This window comes from Rhodnius prolixus, unplaced genomic scaffold (genome assembly GCF_049639745.1).
Source record: "Rhodnius prolixus isolate KJV_2025 unplaced genomic scaffold, Rpr scaffold_7, whole genome shotgun sequence".
NCBI lineage: Eukaryota > Metazoa > Arthropoda > Insecta > Hemiptera > Reduviidae > Rhodnius > Rhodnius prolixus.
The window spans coordinates 38,423,268-38,447,813 of NW_027411582.1; the positions used below are offsets into that span (position 1 = coordinate 38,423,268).

At 37.9% G+C, this 24,546-nt stretch overlaps 1 protein-coding gene across 2 annotated transcripts in view; it reads left to right on the forward strand.

Annotated features, from left to right (window-relative positions):
- Window positions 1-19,365, forward strand: part of Mitofilin (inner membrane mitochondrial protein mitofilin) — a 44,696-nt gene extending 25,331 nt beyond the window's left edge. The window contains exons 12-14 of one of the 2 annotated variants that reach the window (XM_074115309.1): window positions 13,640-13,801; window positions 14,026-14,317; window positions 18,806-19,365. In XM_074115309.1, coding sequence (XP_073971410.1) covers window positions 13,640-13,801; window positions 14,026-14,317; window positions 18,806-18,983 — 632 coding nt within the window. In that variant the 3' untranslated portion in view covers window positions 18,984-19,365. The remainder of the gene's footprint in view (window positions 1-13,639; window positions 13,802-14,025; window positions 14,318-18,805) is intronic. The other variant, XM_074115310.1, reaches the window with a different exon arrangement.
- Window positions 19,366-24,546: the final 5,181 nt, after the last annotated feature.

The window sequence follows — 24,546 nt, forward strand, 5'->3', positions numbered from 1 at the left end:
TGGACCCCCCCTATATAATTTTTCGAAATCTCCATCGACCCCCCCCGTAAAAGTAATTTTCAGTTAATTAAAAATAAAACTATCTATTAGGTACTTGTCTTTGTACATTTATTTTATGAATTTAAACATTTATTAAAGTAATTTTACATTGTGTAACAATAGTTTTTATGAAAAATATCTTAATGTTGAAATTTAAATATCTTAATATTTATTAAATAATAAGTAATTATAAATAAGTAAAGTAACTACAGTATTGCTTCTTAATTAATGAGATGGGTGTGTGCCTGGTGTTTCTTTGCAAGGTTCGCCTATATTGGGTTCGAAATTGTTTTTCCTTCGAAAACCCCCTGGCTCTATATAGGGGTCTATATAGACCACTTTGGCTTTCCTCTGCTTTTAAGTATAAAATCAGTACAAACAGAATGCTCTCCCTCGTGCCTGAGTTGTCAGAAGAATGTTTTAACAGTCATTCAACTGTAAAAAGAAAAAGATGAGTTACCTAGTATACAGGCGCCAGGGTAGCCGAGTGGTTAAGATACTAGACCCGCAATGCTAATATGTATTGTTGGTTTAGTAGGTTCGATTCCCGGTCTTTAGGCCTTGGATTTTATTTAAAAATAAATTTACAGTAAAGTATGTTTGCTAGTCGCCTCCGTCCTCGACACCCTAATTGGTAGTTGGACGTTAAGCCCCGCCTGAAAAAAAATAGGCGATGACTTTACTAAATAAAATTGAATTTAATAAATTCTAAAAGTGTTTAGAATATTCGCTGTTCTACCAGAGGTATGCATAAATTTAGTTATGAAATTTGTTGCTACTAAAACTTGGGCAAAATATACGCAGCTCTCTCTGATGGTAAACTTCTATTTGTTGTAATAGTGCAGTGCTCTGAGAGAGAAAGAGAGCGGGGTGAGGGAGAGGGAGGGAGAAAGAGAAAGGTTAACTTCATCAAATCTCTTAATTATCTAAAAACCATACGCTGTGTACCCCCATGTCTGTGTCTGTGTGTGAGTGTGTCTGTGAGAGAAAGAGAGCATTGCGGGAGAGAGGACCAGTTATAATTTATTCCCTTTATTATTCTCCCTATTATAATCTGAGGTAGTTATTGTTAGTGCACTGTGCGTGTGTTCGTATTAAATAAACTTTGCAGTGGAAGTGTATTATGTATTTGAAGGAATTTCTCGGCGCAATGTGTGCGTTAGAGTGAAGAGAATGTATATTACACTAACGCGCACAGAATAGTTTTCCACCACGACTACTTCCGTTTACGTACTCTGCTAGCCGACACACAGACTGTAGTTGGCTTATCAGTGCGTGGACACTCGTTGTCTAGGCGCCCAGAGCCTAGAACACAGAACTACTGACCAAACTAAAACTATAGGAATTAGTGCGGGCTAGAAAATCGTGCCCGTATATAAACACACTCTGATACGTGGCAGCCAACTTCGTAATGGTGTAATCTTCCACTTAACTATATATATACTACCTTCAACCCCAACCCAAACCTGTGAACACACCATTCATTCACAAAATTTGCTAAGTCCACCTTGAAAACCAGTTCCTCCAGTTCACTCAACACAAAACTCGTTCCCTTTCTGACGGCGGACTTTTCACTATCTTCTCTCCTCACCCCAACCCAAGAAGACTTAGGGTGCCCAAAGTATCACTGTGATGTGGGTTTCTAAGAAACATTCATGGGTGTTAGTTTGCCAACTTCTCTAATGCTCTCCTAATAAGTATGGTAAACATTGCTATTTATGTCAGTTATAGAGCTCGGTTTTCTCTACAATTTAGTAAAGGATTCATTAAAATCGAAACAACAGAAAGAGAGATATAGAGGTTTAAAATTTGAACGATTTAAAAAACCTTCAAAATTTAACCTTCCATATCACAATAACTGTCATTATTAAAACATTGCTTTTTATGTCAGTTATAGAGCTATAGAACATTTTGGTAAAGATTCTTTGAACTCTGAACCATAGGAAAAGTGATAAACTTTTGAATTGGAGTTGTCATGATTAGGCTAAGATTGGCCTGGTTGTTTGTAAATAATGGTTTTAGTTGGGTTTTTTTGATTATTATTATTATTGACAGTTAATAGCACTACTATTTGGAACTATCGATTAATAACTTCGTAACTTATATTCGCGTTCGCTTTTTAACGATTTCTTTTTAATGGTTATTCTTTTCATGGCCCACTTTAGATCTAGGCTTTCGGTTCAACCATTTTTCTTGGGTTGGATTATGGGGTAACTTGTATCACAACGTTCACACCTGGTTTCTCCTTTTGGTCGGTGGTTTTTGCATTTAAATTGGAAAATGGTTGGGTGGTGGTAGGAGGAGTTGATGGAGGCACCTTTCATTAGCGCCGAGTGGCCTTTCGCTCTATTCACTGGTGACTAGCATTGAAGTCTTCAACTCCATTCATAGACATTCAAGACTTGGTCTTCTTTGCAACCACTTCTGCATGTGTCAACACTGGCGCTGTCTCAGATGTGTAAGTTACATTAATCAAAACGGTAATTCAGTTAGTTCTTTATGTTTATACTCTCCTTGGAGTGGTTCGTTCTCGCTTTTCTTTTAGGATCGGCGCTTTTCATCTCGGGCACTCTTCTTATTGATGATTTTTTTTCCCCACTCTTCTTTTATAATACGAAGAGTATCTTTCTTCTTTTAGGCTGGAAAACATCTGCACACCAAGAAAAGGAAGCATCTTTGCAAAGTTGCTAATTGGAATACATTAAGCCCGGGGCCTTGTGGTACTTGATATCTTGGTGAATAAGCATTTGGCTGGGGGTCACTCGCACCCAGATGTCCTCTTCTTTCCAACTTACCCAGGTGATTTAAAATTCCTATCTTGATCCTTCACCTGTACTAAAATGAGACGGTTTGCAGAAGCTAGACGTCATAGTGCACCTAAAAACTAATTTTAGAGTGAACACTGTGCGGAGGCTGGGCAGAGCTCCGGGCGCCAATGATCTTCACGAGATGTTAATGCGCCACAAATAATGAAATGGATTTTGAGAGTGTTAGGAGGGGTGGAATGGTGATGGTTTCATCCGGTAGATCCTTTTGTGAGAAACCATCGCTACTTCTGCAACAGTAGGAGGTGAGCTTTTTCTCCTTATAACCTTGCTCTGTGTGGAAGTCATTGTAACCCTTCTCTTACCTTCCTGGCGGCAACCACTTTCCACCTCCTGCTGGAGCTTAGCTAGGGGCTTTACCAAATCCCATAAATTAGATAGGAACCAAGCCTTACTCTGAAGTCTGTGTCCTTCCTCTGCCGTGGTACTGCGGTGATTGTGTGTTCTGACCTCCCAGAACTAAGCTTAGAGTTCTCCACTAGGCAGCAATACTTGGATGATGATGTCACCTCATCTGGTCTCGGACATTTCTCCCTTACGCACTCTTCACACAAGATACTGTACTAGTTCCCGCTTTGTTTTTGTGCTAAGCAGGATAGCTTTCCCACTTGATAATTTTCTTTAGCTCACGTCCACCATATCCTTCTATTTCCACCAAATTCAGATTTTTTTTTGGGGGGGGGAAAAGGAATTTAATAACCGTAAATTAAGTTTATATTAAAAAGTTTTTTTTTAAATTTAAGCTGCATAAATTACATTTAGGGTTTTATTTGTTCTAAACATACCCTTTAAGAGCTCCATATATCTCCAGCCCTTTACGTGGTCGCCATTTTATTGTACTTGCTGTCTCTCTCCCACACCCCTCGTCCTCTCTTCTAGAATACTGCCTAGTATAATTTAAAGTTACTACACAGTTCGTGCAGAAAGAAGGTCGTACTTTTATGTTCTTAGTCCTTTATTTATTATTATTTTTAATCAATTACTTATATGACCACGCTCACCTTTTACTTTAATTTACAAAATAATTTATGCAAGGATCCTAATAGTAATTTGCCATTCTTTATTATCCCCTGGATTATTTATTAATGTTGAAACAATAAAGTAGAATTGTAAGTAAAGTAAAGTAAACGCCTATTTTTTGAAGTAGGGCTTAAAGTTCAACTACCAATTAGGTGTCGTGGACGGAGGCGACTAGCAAACATACTTTACTGTAAATTTCTTTTATTAATCATTATATAAAATCTAAAGCCTAAAGTCCAGGAATCGAACCCACTAACCAACAATTCATATTAGCTTCGCAGGTCTCGCCTCTAACCGCTCGGCTACCGTGGCGCCTAAAGCAGAGTTGTTGTTCTGTGTATAACCAGTGGCTGAACTACAATGAAAATGTGAGATTATTTTATTCCTGTAAATTGCTGTATCAGTTTATTGAACAGTTTTATCATCTTTGTGAAATCGAAATGTCTAATTGAAATTATCGATTAGAAATACTCAGTTGGCCGGAAGTGGATTGCAATTGTCTTTTTTAGTAAAAATTCCAATTTTTAAGAAAATTAAATTACGTCAAATCGATAAGAGATAGTCAGAGTGTTGACCTTGGACTTGTTTTTCCTTTGTTGTTGTTAAATCTATTAATGGAACTCCTTAATTATACCTTTTATTATTAAAGGTTACTTTTAATTAGTGTTGCCTTAAATAAGAAAGCACGCTCTAAAGTTTAAAGTTTTAAGAACATGGAATGAAATTGTCTTGGGTAGTCATTGGTGTTGATGTACGTCTTCGCCGGTGTTTCTTGTTACTGTCTGATGCTGCCTGTACCTCTGGAACATCTCTCTCCAGAAGAAATGAGATGCTCTGGAATTATCTCTACACCAAACAACACACTAGTGAGTTTTATTAGTGTTGTAAAGTTTAAAACGAACTACCACCGGCAGGAAGGAAGGGTGTTGAATTTTGTAGCCGGTAGAGCTCACCACTGCTCCTCTCTGGCGGTTGTTTTCAAAGAATGGCTGCATTGCAGCCAACTAACTGTACAGAAAGGAAATAAATTTCATCAACTTAGGGCGTATTTATTAATGGAATTGGTGTTAGTGATTATTCTCTCTCTCTTTCTCTCTTGGAAGCAGAGCTTGGATGCAGGATACATGGACCTGGATCTCCTCCTGTTGGTCCAGTAAATAGCAGCTGACAGCCACCGAGGTTGCCCGAAGCTCACTTCTCATGTGCCTGTAGCTTAGTCCACTATTACTGGGGATTAAGCCCTCTCAGCATGAATTCTAGCTTTAAAAAAAAGTGTCTTAATCACATGATTAAGTCTCCAAAGCAAAACTAATGCTGAAGTTGCACTGGCATGTGGATTCGCAAATAATCAAGGGAATAATCTGGTGTTGCCCTAGACCAGGGATGGTGGCGAACCTTTTTGATACGTGGGTCAAATTTTGTTCATTTTTTTTGTTTTTAGTACACAGCTCTTGGGTCACTAATGCCCATTTGCACAAGAGTTAAGTTTACAAATTTTAAACTGAATATTTTCAAAAATCTAAACATCTTTAAAATTCAGTTGGCTTAACGAGGTAAAACGGGACGAAACAACTAGTGCTATGGAAGTCTCTTTTTACAAACATAACCTGAACAAAAGTGTGTTTTATCTGAAGAAAAATCTAAATATGGTTATTTGTGCTTTGGGTTGTCGATTTTTTTTTCTTTAACAAACAAAATATGAGTAAAATTATACATTTTATTTGATATTTTGTAAACACTTTTGCTTTATTTTAAATATACTACAAAAGCATTTGTAGTCATTTGCGTTTTAGAACTATAATGATCAAACTAAAGGTTATAGATAGCATTTAAATTGCTTTTGTGTCAATGCGTGATTGAAAAAATACAGATAGAATTCAAAATTATCTACACAATTAGAAAATCTAAATCAACCCGCGTAAACAAAAAACAAATGGTTGCCCCTAGCAATAGTGGGTCAGCAAAAAAGCTTGCGCGGGTCAGTGTTTGACCCGCGGGGTCATAGGTTCGCCATCAGTGGCCTAGTCTCCGAGATTATGTTTATTACATCTGATTTTCATGGACAAGCTGGGTAAAAAAGGGGAGGCAAAGTTAAATCTGTCTAATAGCTGCTAGTAAGCTAGAAGTGCTCATTAGCATTCCCTAGAGAAGAAGGAAGCAAAACCAAAAAGCCGTAAAACTTGATTGGGGGGAAGTTTGCGGCCGGAAGTATTTGGAGAGAGTAGGAAGTGGACGGGATGGAGGGGACTTCTCTTTGCGATGGCCCCCCGCCGAGTGCTGGTGCGGTTTTATCTGGCCGAGTTGTAGCGGACTAGATTTCCGCTGGCCTGTATTGGTGACCACATCCTGTGAAGTTGGCCACAATACCCGTAATGGCTACCCAGCTCTCCATGGGGTGCCAGCAGCCCTAATTCTGCGAGGCCTCCTCTCTCGGCTATCCCAACTCACCCGCTGCTCCCCCCCTCTCACCACTCCCTTTCCAACACAAATTTCCCGCCGGATATTTTTAGTTTTCCCGTACAAAAAAACCCTCCCACCCATAGCCTTAAAAAGCGGGACTTAGTGCTCGTCTGTCCCTAAAATGGGGCTACATTCCTCATTCTATTCCCTGTTTGGTCTTGCTGCGTCTCTACGGTCTTCTTTTTCCCAGCCTAAGACATTCTAATGGATCCAAACTTCTCCGCTTTCTAAAAGTGGAAACCACATTACTATTTCCGGTTTTTCGTATTAATCTTTCTTCATTGAACACTAAGCCTCCCAGTTTGGAAATATTTTTTGATAGAATTATGAGAGTATTAGAGCCGTGTGAGTGGTCACACTAATTTCGTGTTTTTACTCTACACATATACGAGGTCTGTAAATTAAGTAATGAGACTGATTTTTTAAAAAAAATTTATTCAAAAGGAATTACAATTCTATATTGTCACCTTCAAAATAACTTCCTTCTGAAGCCACACAGCGCTGGAGACGTTTCTTCCACTCCTCATAGCAGTGCTCGATTTCCGATACTGGAATGGCCTTCAGACGTTTGAATGTTTTCGACTGTCCCAAAATGAGTTCCCATGAGGTGATTTTTCCAACTTCGGGAAGAGAAAAAAGTCACAAGTGTCATTTACTGGTGACGAGTCTTGGGAGAGTTTGAGTACGACCCACAGAAACCAAGCGCCAGAGCATAGAGTGGCACACACTTCAACCTCTCCAAGGCCCAAAAAAAGCAAGGATGGCGAAGTGGAAGATCGTGATGCATGCTGATTTGTTTTTTCGATATCCACGACGGAATCGTCCACAAAGTGTTTCTACCTCAAGGTCAAACGGTCAATCAACACTTTTACCGAGAGGTTCTTGGTAAAACTTTTGAAAAAGGGTCAATTCGTGTGAGACCAAGAACATCAAGAACAAGTGGGTGTTGCATCACGATAATGCTCCTTGTCACACAGCGATTTCAATAAACCAGAGTTTTTGGCCAGTAAAAACATTCTTGTGGCTCCTCAGCCTCCTTATTCGCCTGACTTGAGTCCTTGTGACTTTTTTCTCTTCCCGAAGTTGGAAAAATCACCTCAAGGGAGCTCATTTTGGGACAGTCGAAAACATTCAAACGGCTGAAGGCTATTCCAGTATCGGAAATCGAGCACTGCTATGAGGAGTGGAAGAAACGTCTCCAGCGCTGTGTGGCTTCAGAAGGAAGTTATTTTGAAGGTGACAATATAGAATTGTAATTCCTTTTGAATAATTTTTTTTTAAAAAATCAGTCTCATTACTTAATTTACAGACCTCGTAGAAATTTTGGCTCAAATGTTATTTTAAATTCTTACTCCATATTTATTCTCTCTCTCTATTGGTCCAGCATTACTAGGAATGTTATACTCGTACTTCAAACAAAATTACCTTCTGTTATTGTAACCAGTATCTTTCTTTAGTATTATTGTGTCCCAGGACGAGGGGAGTAGAAGGGTAATAAAAACAAAAATATTGTGCGCACAATAAAACTATACAGAAGCACATACAAACAGATGCGCTTATTTCCATTCCCTCAGTGTGTGTGAACTGATGCTGTCGAAGGAATATAGGGAGGTGGTGGCTCCTGTATTGTATATAGATTATGCGTAGTGTTGGTGATCTTTCTTTGGTATGGGTTTGTGTGGAGACAGTAACTTTAGCTCCCAAACTAAGAAGCAAAATAAGAGCTATCTTTGATACACCTAGAACTAGACCCAGAATTCTCCTCTCTCTTTCTCTGTCTCTCTCTCCATCGGAAGAAAAATGATAGCATTTGGACTGCCTTGTTGTTCTAAAAGAGTATTGTAGTTTTTTTTTATTTTTTCGTTGGGTACAAGTGCCTTTTGGATCTTCAACCTTCTATCCCAGCTTACTGAATTATGTTGGTCCATCTATCTGTTGGATCTCTTAGGAAAAAAACAAAAAGTAGGCTAAGCTGTCCAAAGATAACCTCATCATCATCCTACAATATACAGTTTACATCAAGCAACTCTATCAGCTCTTCTTACCACTACTGGAATCTCGGAACTTTTTATCATTCTTACTGGAAACAGTTGCGTGTTTTCTACCAAGTATCCTTCATTTCCTGTGTACCCAAAAGCAAACATAGTTCATTGGTAAAACTATTGTTACGATCGAGAGTCATTTTCACCCAGATTGGAGTTTTCATAGGAAAGGTCATCCATTTTATGGCCGCTCCTCGCCAGAGTTCGTAGTGACAAAAAAAAAGGTAGAGTAATGCCCAGGTGATCCGGATTCGTTTTTACGTTATTAACACATGTTCCACGGATAGAACTGAGCAATTTGTAAAAAAAACAACAAAAAAACACTTTTTTGTGCCCAGAATACTTCGAGACGTGTGTTTCATGCCGAAGAAGTCGATTAGCCACTTCTCCAGGGACCTTGGCGTCCCTGCGGGTGGGTATACTTCCAGTTGTCAACAATAAGAGAAAGAAGGGAAGGGATTAGCTATGCGGTCTCCCACGCGGAGGTCCCGGGTTCGAATCCAGCTGCTGACCCTTAGATTTTCTCTTCCTAGGAGCTTCTTACAGCTCACTGTCCGGTGATGGACAGTGTTGTCTGTAACGAGAGAACACTGTCCGGAGGCCCGGCAGTGCACTGAAAAAAGCTCCGGGCGCCAATAACCTTAGATGTTGACGCGCCTTAAATCATTAAAAAAAATAAAAATAAGAGAAAGGATTATTCTACTTCTTATTCTTCGTCCCATGGTGCTACAATCCTGCAGTAGGACCTGGACCTCATTCAAGAGAGAGTGGGCCACTCTTCCCCCTGTCATCTGCTCTTAGGCGCCATCTTCTAACACCCACACCTTTCGCAGGTCTCTTTCTACGTCATCCAACCATCTTATCCTGGGACGACCTCTACGTCTTGCACCCCCCGGGTGTCCATTTAATACTTTTTTCTCGGAACTCTCGGTGTGATGGGGCTTCCGTTCAACACATGGCCGAGCCACCACAGCCTGCCTTTTTTTTTTGATACAAGAAACTATGTCCGGGGGTTCTTCGTATAGTTTATTGAGTTCTTCGTTCTTTCGGAGCCTCCATTCACCGTCAATGTATACCGGGGACCGTAGATTTTTCGCAATACTCCATATCCTCCAGCATATTCTTAGTCTACTAGTTTATTGAATTAAAAATGTTTCCAATTTATCCATTTCAGCCGAATACTTAGTACAAGATTTATGGATGCTGCAAGTTTTGAAGACAAACTTGAATGTCGATTGATTGCTAGAGAGCCTGTCTTTTTTGCCCTTAAAATGTTTTTTTTTTTTACATATTCCCCAAACAAACTATTCCAAAATAAATTGTCCTCTTATATTGTCTCTAGTTTATCACAATGGGAAGATGGGTATTTCATCTGAATTTCTTGTTGTTATCGGTGTCAAGGGAAGAGATAAGCTTATTTAACTGATGCTGGAAGAGAGAGAGAGAGAACTGAGTGGTATGTGGGAGAGATAAAGGTGGTGAGATAGGAGGAGCCACGTGTTTGGATATGTGGAAAGTCACGTGATATTAGTTTTGTTACAGGTGTGTGTGTTAGTGTGAGTGAGTGAAATAGGAACATCTCCACGTGACCCAATACAATGCACCCTGCGCTTCTCTCCCCCCCCCAGCTTACTGACGCAAGCTCTCCTAGTTTACTACACTGTGCCCTATTCTGCTTCCTCAGTACTTGTATCTAGGTAGAACACACCACACAGTTGTGGCCAAGATCTTTAGACAGTACAGTTATACACAATTCTGCTCTTACCACCCTCTGTATCCTCAAGCCCTATCTGTTCACGAACAGATGGATCCCCTTCCCTCCATCCCAAGTTAGGTTGATTTTCGGTAACTGATAAGCAAAGAGAACCTCCATTCAGTTGTCTCTGCTATTGTCCATTTCTTTCTACGCAGAATGTTTTCTCGTTGCTGACAACATTGGCTCGGCCATGTGTTGAACGGATGCCCCATTATCGAGAGTTCCGAGAAAAGTATTATATGGACAACAATCGGGGGGGGGGGTGCGAGACGTAGAGGCCGTCCCAGGATAAGATGGTTGGATGACGTAGAAAGAGATCTGCGAAAGATCTGTGGGTGTTAGAAGATGGCGCCTAAAAGCAGATAACAGGGGGAAGAGTGGCCACTCTCTCTTGAATGAGGTCTAGGTCCTACTATAGGACTGTAGCACTATGGGAAGAAGAAGAAGAAGTAGACTGATTCTTTCTCTTACAACTGGAAATATACCCACCCGCAGGGACACCAAGGACCCTGGAGAAGTGGCTAATCGACTTCTTCGGCATTGAAGGAGCTACTAGGAACAGAAAATCTGGATTCGAACCCTGAATCCCCGCTAGCTAATCCCTTCCCTTCCATTGGCAAATGTTCCAAATAATAGCTGTAGATCTGTTCTTAATGGAAACGTTTAGCATAATGTATAAGTTAGAAGAAAAAAAAAAAATCATCTAGCTGGTCCCAGCTGATAGATGTCTTAACGTAAAATTTGAAAGGTAAATGAAGACCATTACTGCAGCAGACTGTGAAGAATATTTTGTTAGCAGAAGAATAATATTGCATTCTACAGGGGGATCCGCATTATGATAGAAAGAAGTGTGAAGCGTCTTGACGAGATTACCAGGTTATCAGTTTTGGGCATAACTGATGCGGTGCCATTATCCAGGTAAATCCAACCTACTCCCTACTTCGTGCGCCGGGGTCGATGATAGGTGTTGCAGCAGGATTTATTGCCTCTCGCTTGCGCCCCGCTAAGACTTTTTTTTTTTCCTTTTGCTAGAGTTACAGTGCTTTTTTTTTTTATAACCCGCAGTTCACTTTTAGAGTCTGGTCATGTGAGCCAATCCTCTGGAGATAAGGGAGACGGACTTCCCTGAAATTAAATGGGGATATGTGGAAAATATATCACATTCATTTCAATTCTTTATTTCTCCCTAAAGTACGTAAACTAGATAGGATATGATCAAACTTCTGGCCCAAAACTCGCATCACATTTTAAATCGAAGACGATCTAGAACCCAGATACCTTAAAGAAAACACTTTTCCCAGGGGGAAATTGTGCGTGTATAGGCAATTATCATTGCCATGATAAAAGAAAATTTAATGCAACATTTCGTCAGAAAATTTACAAAAAGTTTTCTCTAAAAATCGCCTTTCCAAAGCTTAGAACAGGAAGCGGCAAACTTGGCACTTCTAAGTGAGTTTCCGCTCCTAAATTGTACCCCCGCCCATCCTCGTGACTGCCCTCTCAATTCGCTCCAAATAACCTCACAGACATAGAGTGAAATTTTAGTAAAATATTTCAAGATGTCTCGAAACTTTTACTATTTTGGGTGTAAATTTTCGAATTTTTAAGAAAAAATAAATTTTCGCAATACGCAATACATTTCCGTTCAGGGGTGATCACAGAGGAAGGAAATGTAAAAAGAGGAAGAGCGGAACGCACAACCCGCATAACCTCCCGTGGTTGTCTCTTCTTCTTTTACAGTGTGGCTACATCCAATTTGATTGGTGGGTTTATTCAGATCAAAGGAGTCTAAGGAAAATTAGGACCAGTAACCACCACCAAACCTTACTACACTAAGACTCATATACGAGCATCTATCTTGGATTTTCGAGAAATTAAGGAACAGGAAGTGGAGTACTCTGGGAGGAAAAGTATTTGTGTCATCTTCATCAGCGGAACTGACGTCCTCTCCTTCCAGGACCTCCAGATAATCCCTCTGAATTGGTTTTGCCACTGCCACTCCCAATAGTTACAAAACAAACCAGAGGAAGACAAAAATTTTGCATCGTTCAACAGGATGTTTCATTAAAGCTTCCTGTTTTGCCCTAATCAATTCCCTAAATTATCCTTCACCAAACTAAGACGATTTTACCAAATTAGATGATCCCAATACTAGATTTATAAAGATCCAATTAATTCGTCCTAAATGAGATCTTAGTATTGATTAGTTGCATCTGTAAAAGATGATATTTGCCTCATTTATAAAAAGATCATGGAGGCCCTATATTGAGCACAAAGATTTAGATTCAAAGTTTTGCCCAGTGTGGCTGAATATGTAGCGAGATATTGGAGAGCTAAATTTATGCTGAAATAAGGCTTTCCCCCCCCCTCCTGACGTAACATTTTTGTGTAAATATATGTTTAACAAACTTTTAATATTGGTACCATTTGAAGATTCCTCAAATATTTTGAGTTTGTAGGAAATTTTGAGAGTTAAGAAAACCGTGTGGATTTCAGTGAGTGAGTTTTCATAAGATTTTTCTTTATTATTACTGGAGGAAAACCCTCCCTGAACAGAAATACTGATGGTTTTAATATTGCCTAAAAATATTTTCAATCTCTAACGAAGAGTTTTATAATAGCAAACTTAGTTTACAAAGTTTAATAAAAGAATTTCGATAAAGGAATTATGTTATTGTATTAAAACAAAAATATTGCATTCTTTATATTAAAACTGTTTGTATCTGTTGTCATCTTTTTTTAAAAAAAAGTATAAAAAAATAAAATATTAAAAAAAACTTTGACAAGTGCTTTGCTGTCATGTTACATTCGCAGTTTATTTCTAGTTCAACAAGTCTGCCAATACGGTGAGGGATTCCTCTTGTCCTGTTTTTGTTAAAATATGGGGAGGCGTTGCTTTTTTTTGTAAAGGTTGGTTTGAAAATAAACGAAAACAAAAATAATTACCACAAAAATTAATTTTATAAAATACGTCATGAGAAATTTTGATGTTTTAAAAAAACATTTGTGACGCACATGTTTTAGAGGAGCATTACTTGTTAGAGAGGAGCTCTTCAATGCTAGAGGAGCTTTTCAATGCTAGAGGAGCTCTTCATGCTAAAGGAGCTCTTCATGCTAAAGGAGCTTTTCAATGCTAGAGGAGCTCTTCAATGTTAGAGGAGCTCTTCATGCTAAAGGAGCTTTTCAATGGTAGAGGAGCTCTTCATGCTTGAGGAACTCTTAATGCTAGAGGAGCTCTTCATGCTACAGGAGCTCTTCATGCTAGAGGAGCTCTTCACGCTAGAGGAATTGTGCCATAGTTAATGACAAGTTTTTTGTTTATATTTCTGTCGGACTGGGTATATTCACTAAAGTCATTAGAATATAGTTTTTTTTTTAGTAAAAAAAAGTATTGACTTCCGTCCTGCCTCACACCGCATTGAAGCCAGAATACGCTTCCGGCGTCGTTTGGCCAGCCCAGTGTACATGAGTATAAAGGTTCATGTTTATGTTTACAGCTAGAGCGACCCAGGATCAAAGAGCACAGCAGTCACAAGTTCTATGGAGTGCTTGCCAGAGTCTGGAGGCGGCCCTACGAGCTCCAGCTCGATGTGAGAAACCAATCCATGAAACGCTGAGACCGCTGCAAAGTGAAGTGAATGCTATCTCCAAGGCGGCCGGTATGTTGTATACAAAAGTGTTGAACAAATTATTCCGTCATTTATAGTATAAAAAAAGTAAAGCTAAGATGTGTTTTGTGTTACTGGGTTCGAATCCAGGTCTAGGCCTGGCTCTCTGGCTCTGCCCACTTTCCTTTCGTACTTAGGCGTAAAACCCGCTTGAAAAAATAGACATTACTTAAGATTATTATCTTTATTTCATTATCGTAACTTTATTTTGACAGCGCCAGGAGATGAACTTGTGGAGGTGGTGATCAAGTCTCTGCCGGCGGAAGTGACAGCCAGAGGTGTATACAACGATATGTCCTTGAAGGAGAGGTTTCTAAACGTTGAACGTGTAGCCAAACGTGTAGCACTGTTGCCAGAAGGCGGAGCCTCGCTACCATTGATGCTGTTGTCGTATTTACAGTCGCTGTTCATTATCACGCCGGCCAATCCTATCCCAGCTTACGAATTAGCTAATGAACCTTTTGAACCGGCCAAATTCAACACGTTCGACATTCTACAAAGAGCCAGGTTAGTTTTGTGCTTCTACGTTTTTTTTTCAATTCATCCAATTTTTTGTTGTTGTTAATGAAGTTAATTTCATTTTCCTAATGCATCCATGTATTGATTAAATTCACTGATTGGAATGATTTGCAATCGTACCGCTTAACCCATCATTCGATAAAAAGTAAGCTGTTGATTATTATATTTATTTATGTTTGCCCTCATCAAGAGAAAAGAATTTGATGATTTAACTTTAATAAATAACTAAAAATGAGCTTATTTTATACTTATGCACTTCCGGTCAACCAATGTTAGAGCTAATCATAGTAACCGTTTACGAGAAAATCTCTAGAAACCGAAGTATAGTGGCACTTCCGGTTGGCTAATTTTTGTCCAAAACGAATATAGTGGCACTTCCGGTTGGCTAATTTTTGTCCAAAACGAAGTATAGTGGCACTTCCGGTTGGCTAATTTTTGTCCAAAACGAAGTATAGTGGCACTTCCGGTTGGCTAATTTTTTCCAAAACGAAAAATAGTGGCACTTCCGGTTGGCTAATTTTTATCCTAAACGAAGTATACTGGCACTTCCGGTTGGCTAACTTTTATCCAAAACGGAGTGTAGTGGCACTTCCGGTTGGCTAATTTTTATCCAAAACGAAGTATAGTGGCACTTCCGGTTGGCTAATTTTTTCCAAAACGAAAAATAGTGGCACTTCCGGTTGGCTAATTTTTATCCTAAACGAAGTATAGTGGCACTTCCGGTTGGCTAATTTTTATCCAAAACGGAGTGTAGTGGCACTTCCGGTTGGCTAATTTTTATCCAAAACGAAGTATAGTGACACTTCCGGTTGGCTAATTTTATCCAAAACGAAGTATAGCGGCACTTCCGGTGGGCTAATTTTATTCTAAACCAACCAGAATTATACTTCCGGTGGGCTAATTTTATCCAAAACGAAGTATAATGGCAATTCCGGTTGGCTAATTTTATCCAAAATGAAGTATAGTGGCATTTCCGGTTGGCTAATTTTATCCAAAACGAAGTATAGTGGCACTTCCGGTTGGCTAATTTTTATCCAAAACGAAGTATAGTGGCACTTCCGGTTGGCTAATTTTATCCAAAACGAAGTATAGCGGCACTTCCGGTTGGCTAATTTTATTCTAAACTAACCAGAATTATACTTCCGGTGGGCTAATTTTATCCAAAACGAAGTATAATGGCAATTCCGGTTGGCTAATTTTATCCAAAATGAAGTATAGTGGCATTTCCGGTTGGCTAATTTTATCCAAAACGAAGTATAGTGGCACTTCCGTTTGCTTATTTTTGTCCAAAAGCTTATTATCGTTTGCCTTTAATGGTGTCCGCCCAAACCAGATACATATATCAAAATTTGAAACTTCACAGATTTTTTTTCTAAATTATGCTGTCCACTATTTCTTTCCAAGGATAGACAGACCAGTTTGTTGCTAAAATACCAAAGTTCGAAGAAAATTCGTCGACCGGAAGGATGTACGTCTTTACATAATCGGTAGATTACTTTTCTCGATATAAATTTTAGTGAAATGTACGGTTTTACAAACTGTATAAACGTTGATAATAATTTAATATTGTTCAAATGTTTCGGAGTTAGAAGAGAATTTGTAAGTTAGTGCCGTGAGAGTGGTAGTAACAGGAAATCGTGTGAGTGGTCACTCCAGAATTTTGCTCTTCCTGGAAGAGTAGAAGGAATTTATTTAATTCTTGTCAGCCTCCTCCTCATAATGTCCTCATAATTTAATATAAAGGGAAACTAATATCGCTTGCTATCATAAAAACATCCAGAGTTTTTATAAAAAATCAATTTTAATAATTGAATTCAAGACAGAGTAGAAAAGAAGGAGTATCTAGTAAGGAAGATTGTGGGAATTCTGCTGGCGGCAACCATTTTATATTTGGAAAGTAATTACTATTTGAGCTTTTAGGTGTAGGGGTTTGTACAGTGGCCAGAGGGCCTAGGAGGGTCTCAAGGATATATGAACACGTGCTGTAGAAGGCAGCTACTTAGGGGTACACAGAAATAGGGGCAACATTCGTCATCGGCGAGGCAAACTCATGATCGTTATCAATTATTTCTTATTTCGGGTTTCGTAAAAACATCTGAGGTCACATTGGCGCCTGGAGCTTTTTTTCCCCAGTGCATTGTTGGCCTCCAGAAAACGGGAAACTGTAAGTAGCTTCTAGAAAGAGGAAATCAAAAAGACCCTGTAGCTGGTTTCGATCCCGGGATCTCTGGTGCACTAACCACTTAGCTAGCTAATCTCGGATTATTATTTATTTATCCTAAATTTAAATTGAATCGAAATTTATCTCTAAGACGGTCAATTAAGCTCCGAGGCGACTTCCAGATACTTTTTGCGATCGGCCGGTTGAGCGTGGTAATAGAACAATCCAGAAGAGATTTGGCGTCAGCTCTCCCTAGTGATCACTTGGAGAATTTAAAGTGTTTAGTCTTTTTCTCGAAAGATAGCGCCTCTCCATCTGAGGTCGAAGCAGGTACAGGTTTTAACTTGCTTCTCTAGTTAGTCTGATTTAGAATAACGAAGAGTTGAAAAGAGAACAGAATTAGAGCCTTTATTTATTTATTTCTCTTTGTTTTGTTTTTTCCTTAAATTAAAGCCCTTCCCAATATTCTCATCTTCTTTGAGTTTCTTTGTATTCTCTAATGTTCATCTCACATCCACTCCAATTTTTCCAAGAAAAGAGAAACGAATGAAGATGTCTTTGGGTGATTAAAAAAATTCTCTTACAAATAACCTCTCACCAAGGAGGGCGTGGATAGTGGAAAGAGTAAGCCAAGAAAGTGATAGACTCTTAGAGAGTGAGGGAAAATACGAAGGGGCAGTCGCTCCATCTACACCGGAAACTTTGTCAGCGTTTGTATGAAGAAAAAGAAATTAATTGGTACAAAAAGAAAAATAAAAAAAATCGTTCTCAATTTATCGATAGATCTTTTTCTTTTCTTTTTTGAGGAAGGCAGCGTTAAACAAAATAACGAACGATGTCATCAAATCTGTGTAAGCCTTTCTCATTGTATTGGGAGGGGTCGTATTATATTTTTTAGTCTCAATTTACGTGACCAATAGCGAGGAACAGTAAAAAAATAATCCGCTTAAAACAGGTGTGCCCATATTTGCGGGGGCCGTCGCTACATCCGGGTCCAATACTGTCACATATTAAGAGTAAATCTGATTTCAATCAAAGGATGCTGTGCATACATTATTATTTCTTTATTTCTATCTTCCGGTGTCAGGAGGTCATCCTTTTCCGAGAGAGTTCGTTGGATAGTCGTTACAATCTGTTTTGATTGGAAATTTTAATGTCTTTCACGAGTGTCTCTCACATTCCTGGATGGATTCCTGGTTGGGTATTGTGGTTTCTCAATAGGAGCTCTGACAACAGATCTTTTTTTTTTTGTATGTTTTATGAAGAAGAAGAGCCTAACCTCATTAACCTATGGTTACTTGGCGAGTGTGAGATCATATTCAGGTCTCTGACCTTTAGCCAGGTAGCTGTTTGAAGAATTTACTGTGTATCCACATAAATTACAACTTACTTATCCAACTCGCTCATTATTTCTCGGTTTTTGATGTTGTCTAGTATTGAACTACCCAATAATCTTTTGAGCAAAATTTTTATTCAATGATTTTTGGGGAAACCAGTTTTTATTTGAAAGGCATTCCGCCATATTTACATTACAGCATAGCGGACTTACCTCTGACCTACATCTAAGCAGATTTTGGTTTTTACCTCCTTTTTACCCTAAAAAACATACAAATCTAAACCAATTTTTCTTTCCTTAACCATAAATAAGTTAAATCAATAAATATTATTGCATATTAATAGATATTTTCATATGTTAATTTTTATTGCACAATCTGAAAATTGATCAAATACCTACGGGGGAAAAATTGGTAAAAAAAATCTAAACTCTTTATTTACATGAAATAATTAGTGTTAAATAATTGTCCAATCAGAGTGCAGAGTTAAAGAAGAAAAAATGGGCGGCTTGATGGGCCAATCAGAAGCTGGAACTTACATGGCGACCAAGCCCAATAGCCATTAACACTGCCACGCCCACAGTCTCTCCCACTGCCACGCCCACGGTCTATCTCACTGCCATGTTCTCGTCGAGCGTATTGTTTTAATTGTTGCTATTTTAAACTATAAAAATTCTTTTATAATTTACCTATGGTAACTTTTTTTCAAATGTGATTAATAATTGTGTTTCCATGTACGCTTCATTTTCTGATCCCGAAGTAGATAATCAATCATAAAGATGAATTTTTCACTTATCGTACCTATTATTGGACGAAATCGTGCAGCTTTTCATCAAAATTGTGTACTAATGCCGGCCTCAGGTTGCAATACATAGTGCACCACTGATTTGCCCAATCACCATTAATTTGGAATTTTATTGGATTGTTCTGTTATTATCATTATAATTATTATTACTGATATGGCTTAAATTATGTTCTCAGATATTGGTTGGACAGAGGTGACTTTTTCCAAGCGTTACGGTACATGAACCTACTGGAAGGTGCGCCCCGGGTTGTGGCCAGCGAGTGGATGCGCGAAGCCAGGATCTACTTGGAGACGTTGCAGGCTGCCAAAGCGCTCATGGCTCATGCTTCAGCTGCCGGATTGTCGTACTCATAAATCTTCTTTATGACAATTTCACCTTCCTTTTACCTACCTACTACCCCCCCTGTCTTTCTTTCCTTCTTTGGTTTGTCGTCAGAACAGAACTGCCAGAACTGCATCCCCATACCTCTCTCAAGCATCCATGTTACACACAGGACGAGAAAATGGAGAACATCGAGACACTGTCATCATTTTACTAGCCCGCAATATTATTTAAAAAAAAAAAAATAATTTCAATGCTATAATTCATAATTTAAAAAAAAGTAAAAACAAAAAAAAATACAAAAAATGTAGTCCAACTTGGTGTGAATAATAATATAATTTTTTAAATATCTGTCTCTAATACAATGTTTTATTCGCGTAATTTTGTTATACATCATAAGTTTTAAAAAAGTAAGGATTTGGTAAAGTGCATCCTCGAGATCGTTTCTTACAAGTCTAATACTGGTCAATTAGGACCGGGAGAGATCCTTTAACAAGTGGGCTCCATAGAACCTTTAGGTCTCTTTGGGAAAACCTCGGCTGCCTGTCAATCCTCCATGGAACCCAAGATGAGGCTGGTTGACGAAGGTTGCACACAAATCAAACCATGGATGGTCTCCTTAAAACAACGGACTTTACGATGCACTAGACGTATCATGGACAACACTTATTTTTAGTGATTCAGCTGTAAAGTTTGTTGTATGTTAACATTAAAAAATGATTAACATATATTTATCTTTCACTGCAATAAAATGTGGTAATTCCTGGCCGTGCTGGACTCCTGGTAAGAATATATGTATCTTTCACTGCAATAAAATGTGGTAATTCCTGGCCGTGCTGGACTCCTGGTAAGAGGAATTCCAGGCTCCAACTTTGGAGCTAAGGGAGGATCTGTTATTTTAAAAATTGAACAGAAAGAATGCCGCCATTTTGTGGTAAACAGAACCTTACAATTGGATCACTAAAATTGACAGAATATGGCTTCAAGCATTATTGGCATAATGTTACATTTTTAAATATTTTTTATATCTTTTCAAAAAGAGGTTTTTGTATCTACCATCTTTGTTCAAAAATCAACTTCTTGTTTTAGATTGCTTTATATTCCTAATTGATAGACTTAGAGTATCATCTCTTTGGTTTACTTGAAGTCAGAAAAAACTAAAACATTCACATTAATTCTAGAAGAGTTAAGTAATGTAATAAACAATTTTACCATTAGACCTCTTGAAGTTGTCAGGTTACTCCATTCGCTGCTTCATTCCTGGTTATTGTTGATGATCAGCTAAGAACAAAGCCAACTCTCTTTGGGCTAGACTAATTCTAGGTGGCGAGTTTGAATCTTTGTGATCTCAGAATCTTTATTTTATTTATTTCAGAAATGAACATTCTAAATTGTGGGCAGCTTTAAAAGCTGGGCCGTACTGCCATGAAATAGGTTCTTATTATTTTAATTGTTGTGAAATAATCCATCTTGATGAGAGATCGAACCCGACGATACAAGAAGAAACTACGACCTGTATATACGGGGGAATACTGTATTTAATTTAGCAAGCGGAATTTCTGATTAGTCAAAGAAAAATAAAAAAAAATTCATTCTTAAACAATTTTCTTCTAGTTTCTTAAGCGCAGCTTCAGCTCAATTTGGAGCCTTTCAATTTCAAGCTTGTAACTTGAAACTGGAAGTGTACTCGTGAAAATACAAAAGTTTCGCTGACGGATCTAAATTTTTCTTTTAATTTGTAAAAAAAAGCTTAGTAATGGTGCTTTATGCTACCAAAAAATCAGCCCGCATTGGGAAAACTGACCTAGAAGGTTTTCCGAGAAATTGAAAAATATATATACCTTTATGTTATTGATGCGGCCAGAGTGCCTCCAAAACGTCCAGGAACTTTCGAGGTTAAACCTCGTGGTTGTAACCTTGCTGTGCACTTCCGTCTCGCGTGCCCTTGGGGAAATTCAGCCTTTTGATTTTCTTTAAACCTGTTGAATATCCAACTACTAAGTGGAGAGAATTGGCGCCCATGTTTTTCTTGTGTCATCTTGATCATTTTTTCAGGAGCACCCTGCTGCTCTGTCACTATTCCTCTGGAATATTTTACTCCCAGTTCTGCTGATACCTTCATTGTCCGATTCTTGGCCATTGCTAGAAAAGCAATAGCTCTTTTCCTTCTTCTCCTTTAACCTGAATTCCTCTTCCACATTGTTATTGCAATTTCCGCCTAGCTCACATGTTTCCAACTGCGACAGTTTTAAATCTCAACTTTCAATCTGAATGCCAGGTGAATTGAGTACATTCATGAAATGTGGATGTGTATAGGTTTTGCCAAATTAGGCGCGCCTCTCTTCCATTAATTTGTTCCAAGCTTGGTGATTACCAAGACCAGAGGAGTGTCTCTTCGTAAGGAAATGCTCTTAATCGAATTTTTCCCCTGGGAAACGTTTGAAATAAAAGTTAAAGAATCATTACCATGAAATTAACATAGCTTGAAGAAAATCCTACGATCTGTTTTCGGGAAAATTGCTCCAACGAAATGATACGTGATGGTTGACAAATTTTCACCAAAACTTGTGGCGATCTCTCTGTTGAGCCCTAAGAGATGTATAAAATTCGAATGGCCTTCGAATTTTCATGCTTTCTTACTCAGGGAACCTTTAAATTGATATTTTCGAAACTCAAAATCCAAAAATCTGCTCGAATTCTGTATTTATTTAATTTTTTTTTTTGCAAGAAGTAAACAAAATAAATTATTATAACGTGGAATCCAATATTTTTGAAACGCGTCTCGGGAGGGGGGGTCTTAAACTCACTAATTCAGCTTCTTTAACTCACTTCTTATCAGTTGTCTGCTCTGAAAAAGCCCTACTCTCTAAAAAAAGGATCAAATTTGGGGGTTCCCTACGAGATAGAACAGGTTACAACCAGAAGTTCCTTCAAAATATTTCTTTCTTCATTTCATTAAAATCATTTCAATTTAACACTTATTTAAGTCCTTCATTACAGAAATCTGTACTTAGTAATATAATAAATTAATTTTTATTTGTAAATAAATTTAACTAATTATAGTAAATTATCAAATTAATTTATAATTAAAAAATGGATTTACCTAGTAATTATTATTGGGGGCAAGTATTTTATTTTATATATAAAAAAAAAAGAAGTAAAAAATGAGTTGGTATTTCGAGGCTAATTTGTTAAAACTAGGTTTCAAACACACGTGCAGATTTTGAAACTAATAAATAAACAACATGCAATAATGATTCCAATTGACAGAAAAAATTCTTATAAATAATTATAAATAAATTGATATATATTTATTATTGTGTTTATTATTACATTTGTTCACACTCCCTCTGCTGTTTATCTAGTTTTTTTTAAAGGCTGGAACTATTTTTAAAATTATGAGATTGGTCCAAGAGATTTTTTAGAGATCTTGAATTTATTTAGTGAGATTTATTCAAGAAAGATAAAAAGATAAAGAAGAAGGATTTTAAAATTGGCGAAGAATCGGTCAAATAAAAACAACAACTTCCTGTAAACTCATAACAACCCGCATAGCCACGCCCTGAAGAAGACTGAAGTATAATTGCCAGAAACGTTGGCAAAAAAGACGGAGTTGTTTTTATTTGACCGATTCTAAAGGCAATTTTTGAATCTTTAATTGAAAAATTTACGGTCACGAAACCTATATACATATAGGGTAAAGTAGGGTGAGATGGCCACCATTTTATGGTGCCTGCAAATTTTTGGTAAGGGCTAGGCTTACTTTATTATTATTTTTGGAAACCTCATACGCTCACAAACATAAGATAAGGAAAAGATTTCAGAAAAAATGCTGAGGGAAACATTTTTTTACTCTTACAAAAAAAAATAGCAGTTGGCCATCTATCCCCACTGGGTTGGGTGAGTTGGCCAGTGTAACTTGGGAGAGATGGCCTCATATTGTAAATGAAATTGCACTAGTAAAACGTAAAATAACAGGAAACCATTAATGCTTACTTAATATTTACTCATTATTCTTCTTTTTAAATGCGCTTTTACTACAATTTTGGAAGCGTATGTAAAAGAAGAGCAATTTTCGTGGAACCACTTCCGGCATATTATGCATTCCAACCAATCTTTTTGTTCTGGTCTTGTTGTAGCTTTCCCCATATCCTGTACATTCAGTTTCATCGATTTCTAAAATGGCATCACTTTCCTCTTCAAATTCGATTCCTGTTTCGTCCTCTTCATCGGAACTTGGGGAAAGGTAAGCGTTTTCTTTTTCGGACAATCCTTTCTTTCAGAATTGTCTCTTTGGGGATGGTATTTCTTGTTGGTTTGGATTTCTTTGCTACTCTGTTTTTCACAACAGCAATGTGCTCGTGAGAAGTTAATAAAGTGGCAACAGACTTGGCTCGTTTTCTTGCAGAGACGACAGTTTTGGGTGTGGAGTTAATACGATCTGAACTTTTCTTCAGTATAATTTCCGCGGTTAGTGTTCTGTCTTTTATGCTGAGTTGGCATTTTTCTGCAGTGAATTGGAAACTGAGCCAAACTATAATAGAAAAAAAGTAAAAATAATTGGCCATCTATCCCTACTGTTGGTATGGCCATCTGTCCCGAATGCTAGGGAGAGATGGCCAACATGATAACTCAACGCGTACTTTTTGACAGTTTTAGAAGTTAGGATTCATTAATGTATACTGTACTTGCCTAATATGTAAAAAACGACACTAACATTTCGACATACATACGCTGCAGCACGCAATATGCAACTATCATAAAATGTTTTGTTGAGACGATAATGTTTTTATTCTCTGAGTTAATTAATAACGCTTTGACGCAGACCAAAATGAACTCACTGTGGTCAGACATGAAGGTTCATCACTGGAGAGGTCACGCAGCGCCGTCGGACGACATTTCGGTTAAATTTCGGCTGTTGGCCATCTCTCCCGATTGGCCATCTCACCCTACTTTACCCTATTCATAAAGAAGTTTGGTGCTTGAAAATGAATCTTTCTTTTAGAGGAAATAAATTTTGCTTTTTAACCATTCTTAAAATCTCAAGTCTCTTGACTGAGATGGAGAAATAATTTATTCGAAATTTTGGTAGTCAACTAACTTACATCAAACTTGATATTATATGTATAATAAAATATTACAGTATGGCGGAAGCCAATGCCAAAAAAAGAAAACAAAAAAAAAAATATTACAGTATTTTGAAAAGGATGAGAACAGATATAATCATCGTTAAACATGGTATAAACTAATCAGAAATTATAGAGAAGTTTTTGGAGAGAGGTTTTATATTTGAGTGAATACCCCAACAAAGTAAGGAAAAAAAAAATGGTCTAGTTCTTTGGGAAAACATCAAAGCAGTGTAAGATATTCGAACGATGGAGATGATATGTCAAATGGATATGTTGGATATGGAGCAAGGATGCTGGGCCCTGCGAAACGCCAGCAGTAATTGGATGAGTATTGAAAGAATGATCTATCTTCGCTATATTCTCTGTCAGATAGATTTTTAACATGTAATATCAATATTCTGGTAAAGATTTCCAATATATGTGGGAAGTATTTTTAAAATAAAACCTTTACAATTAATATTTGTTT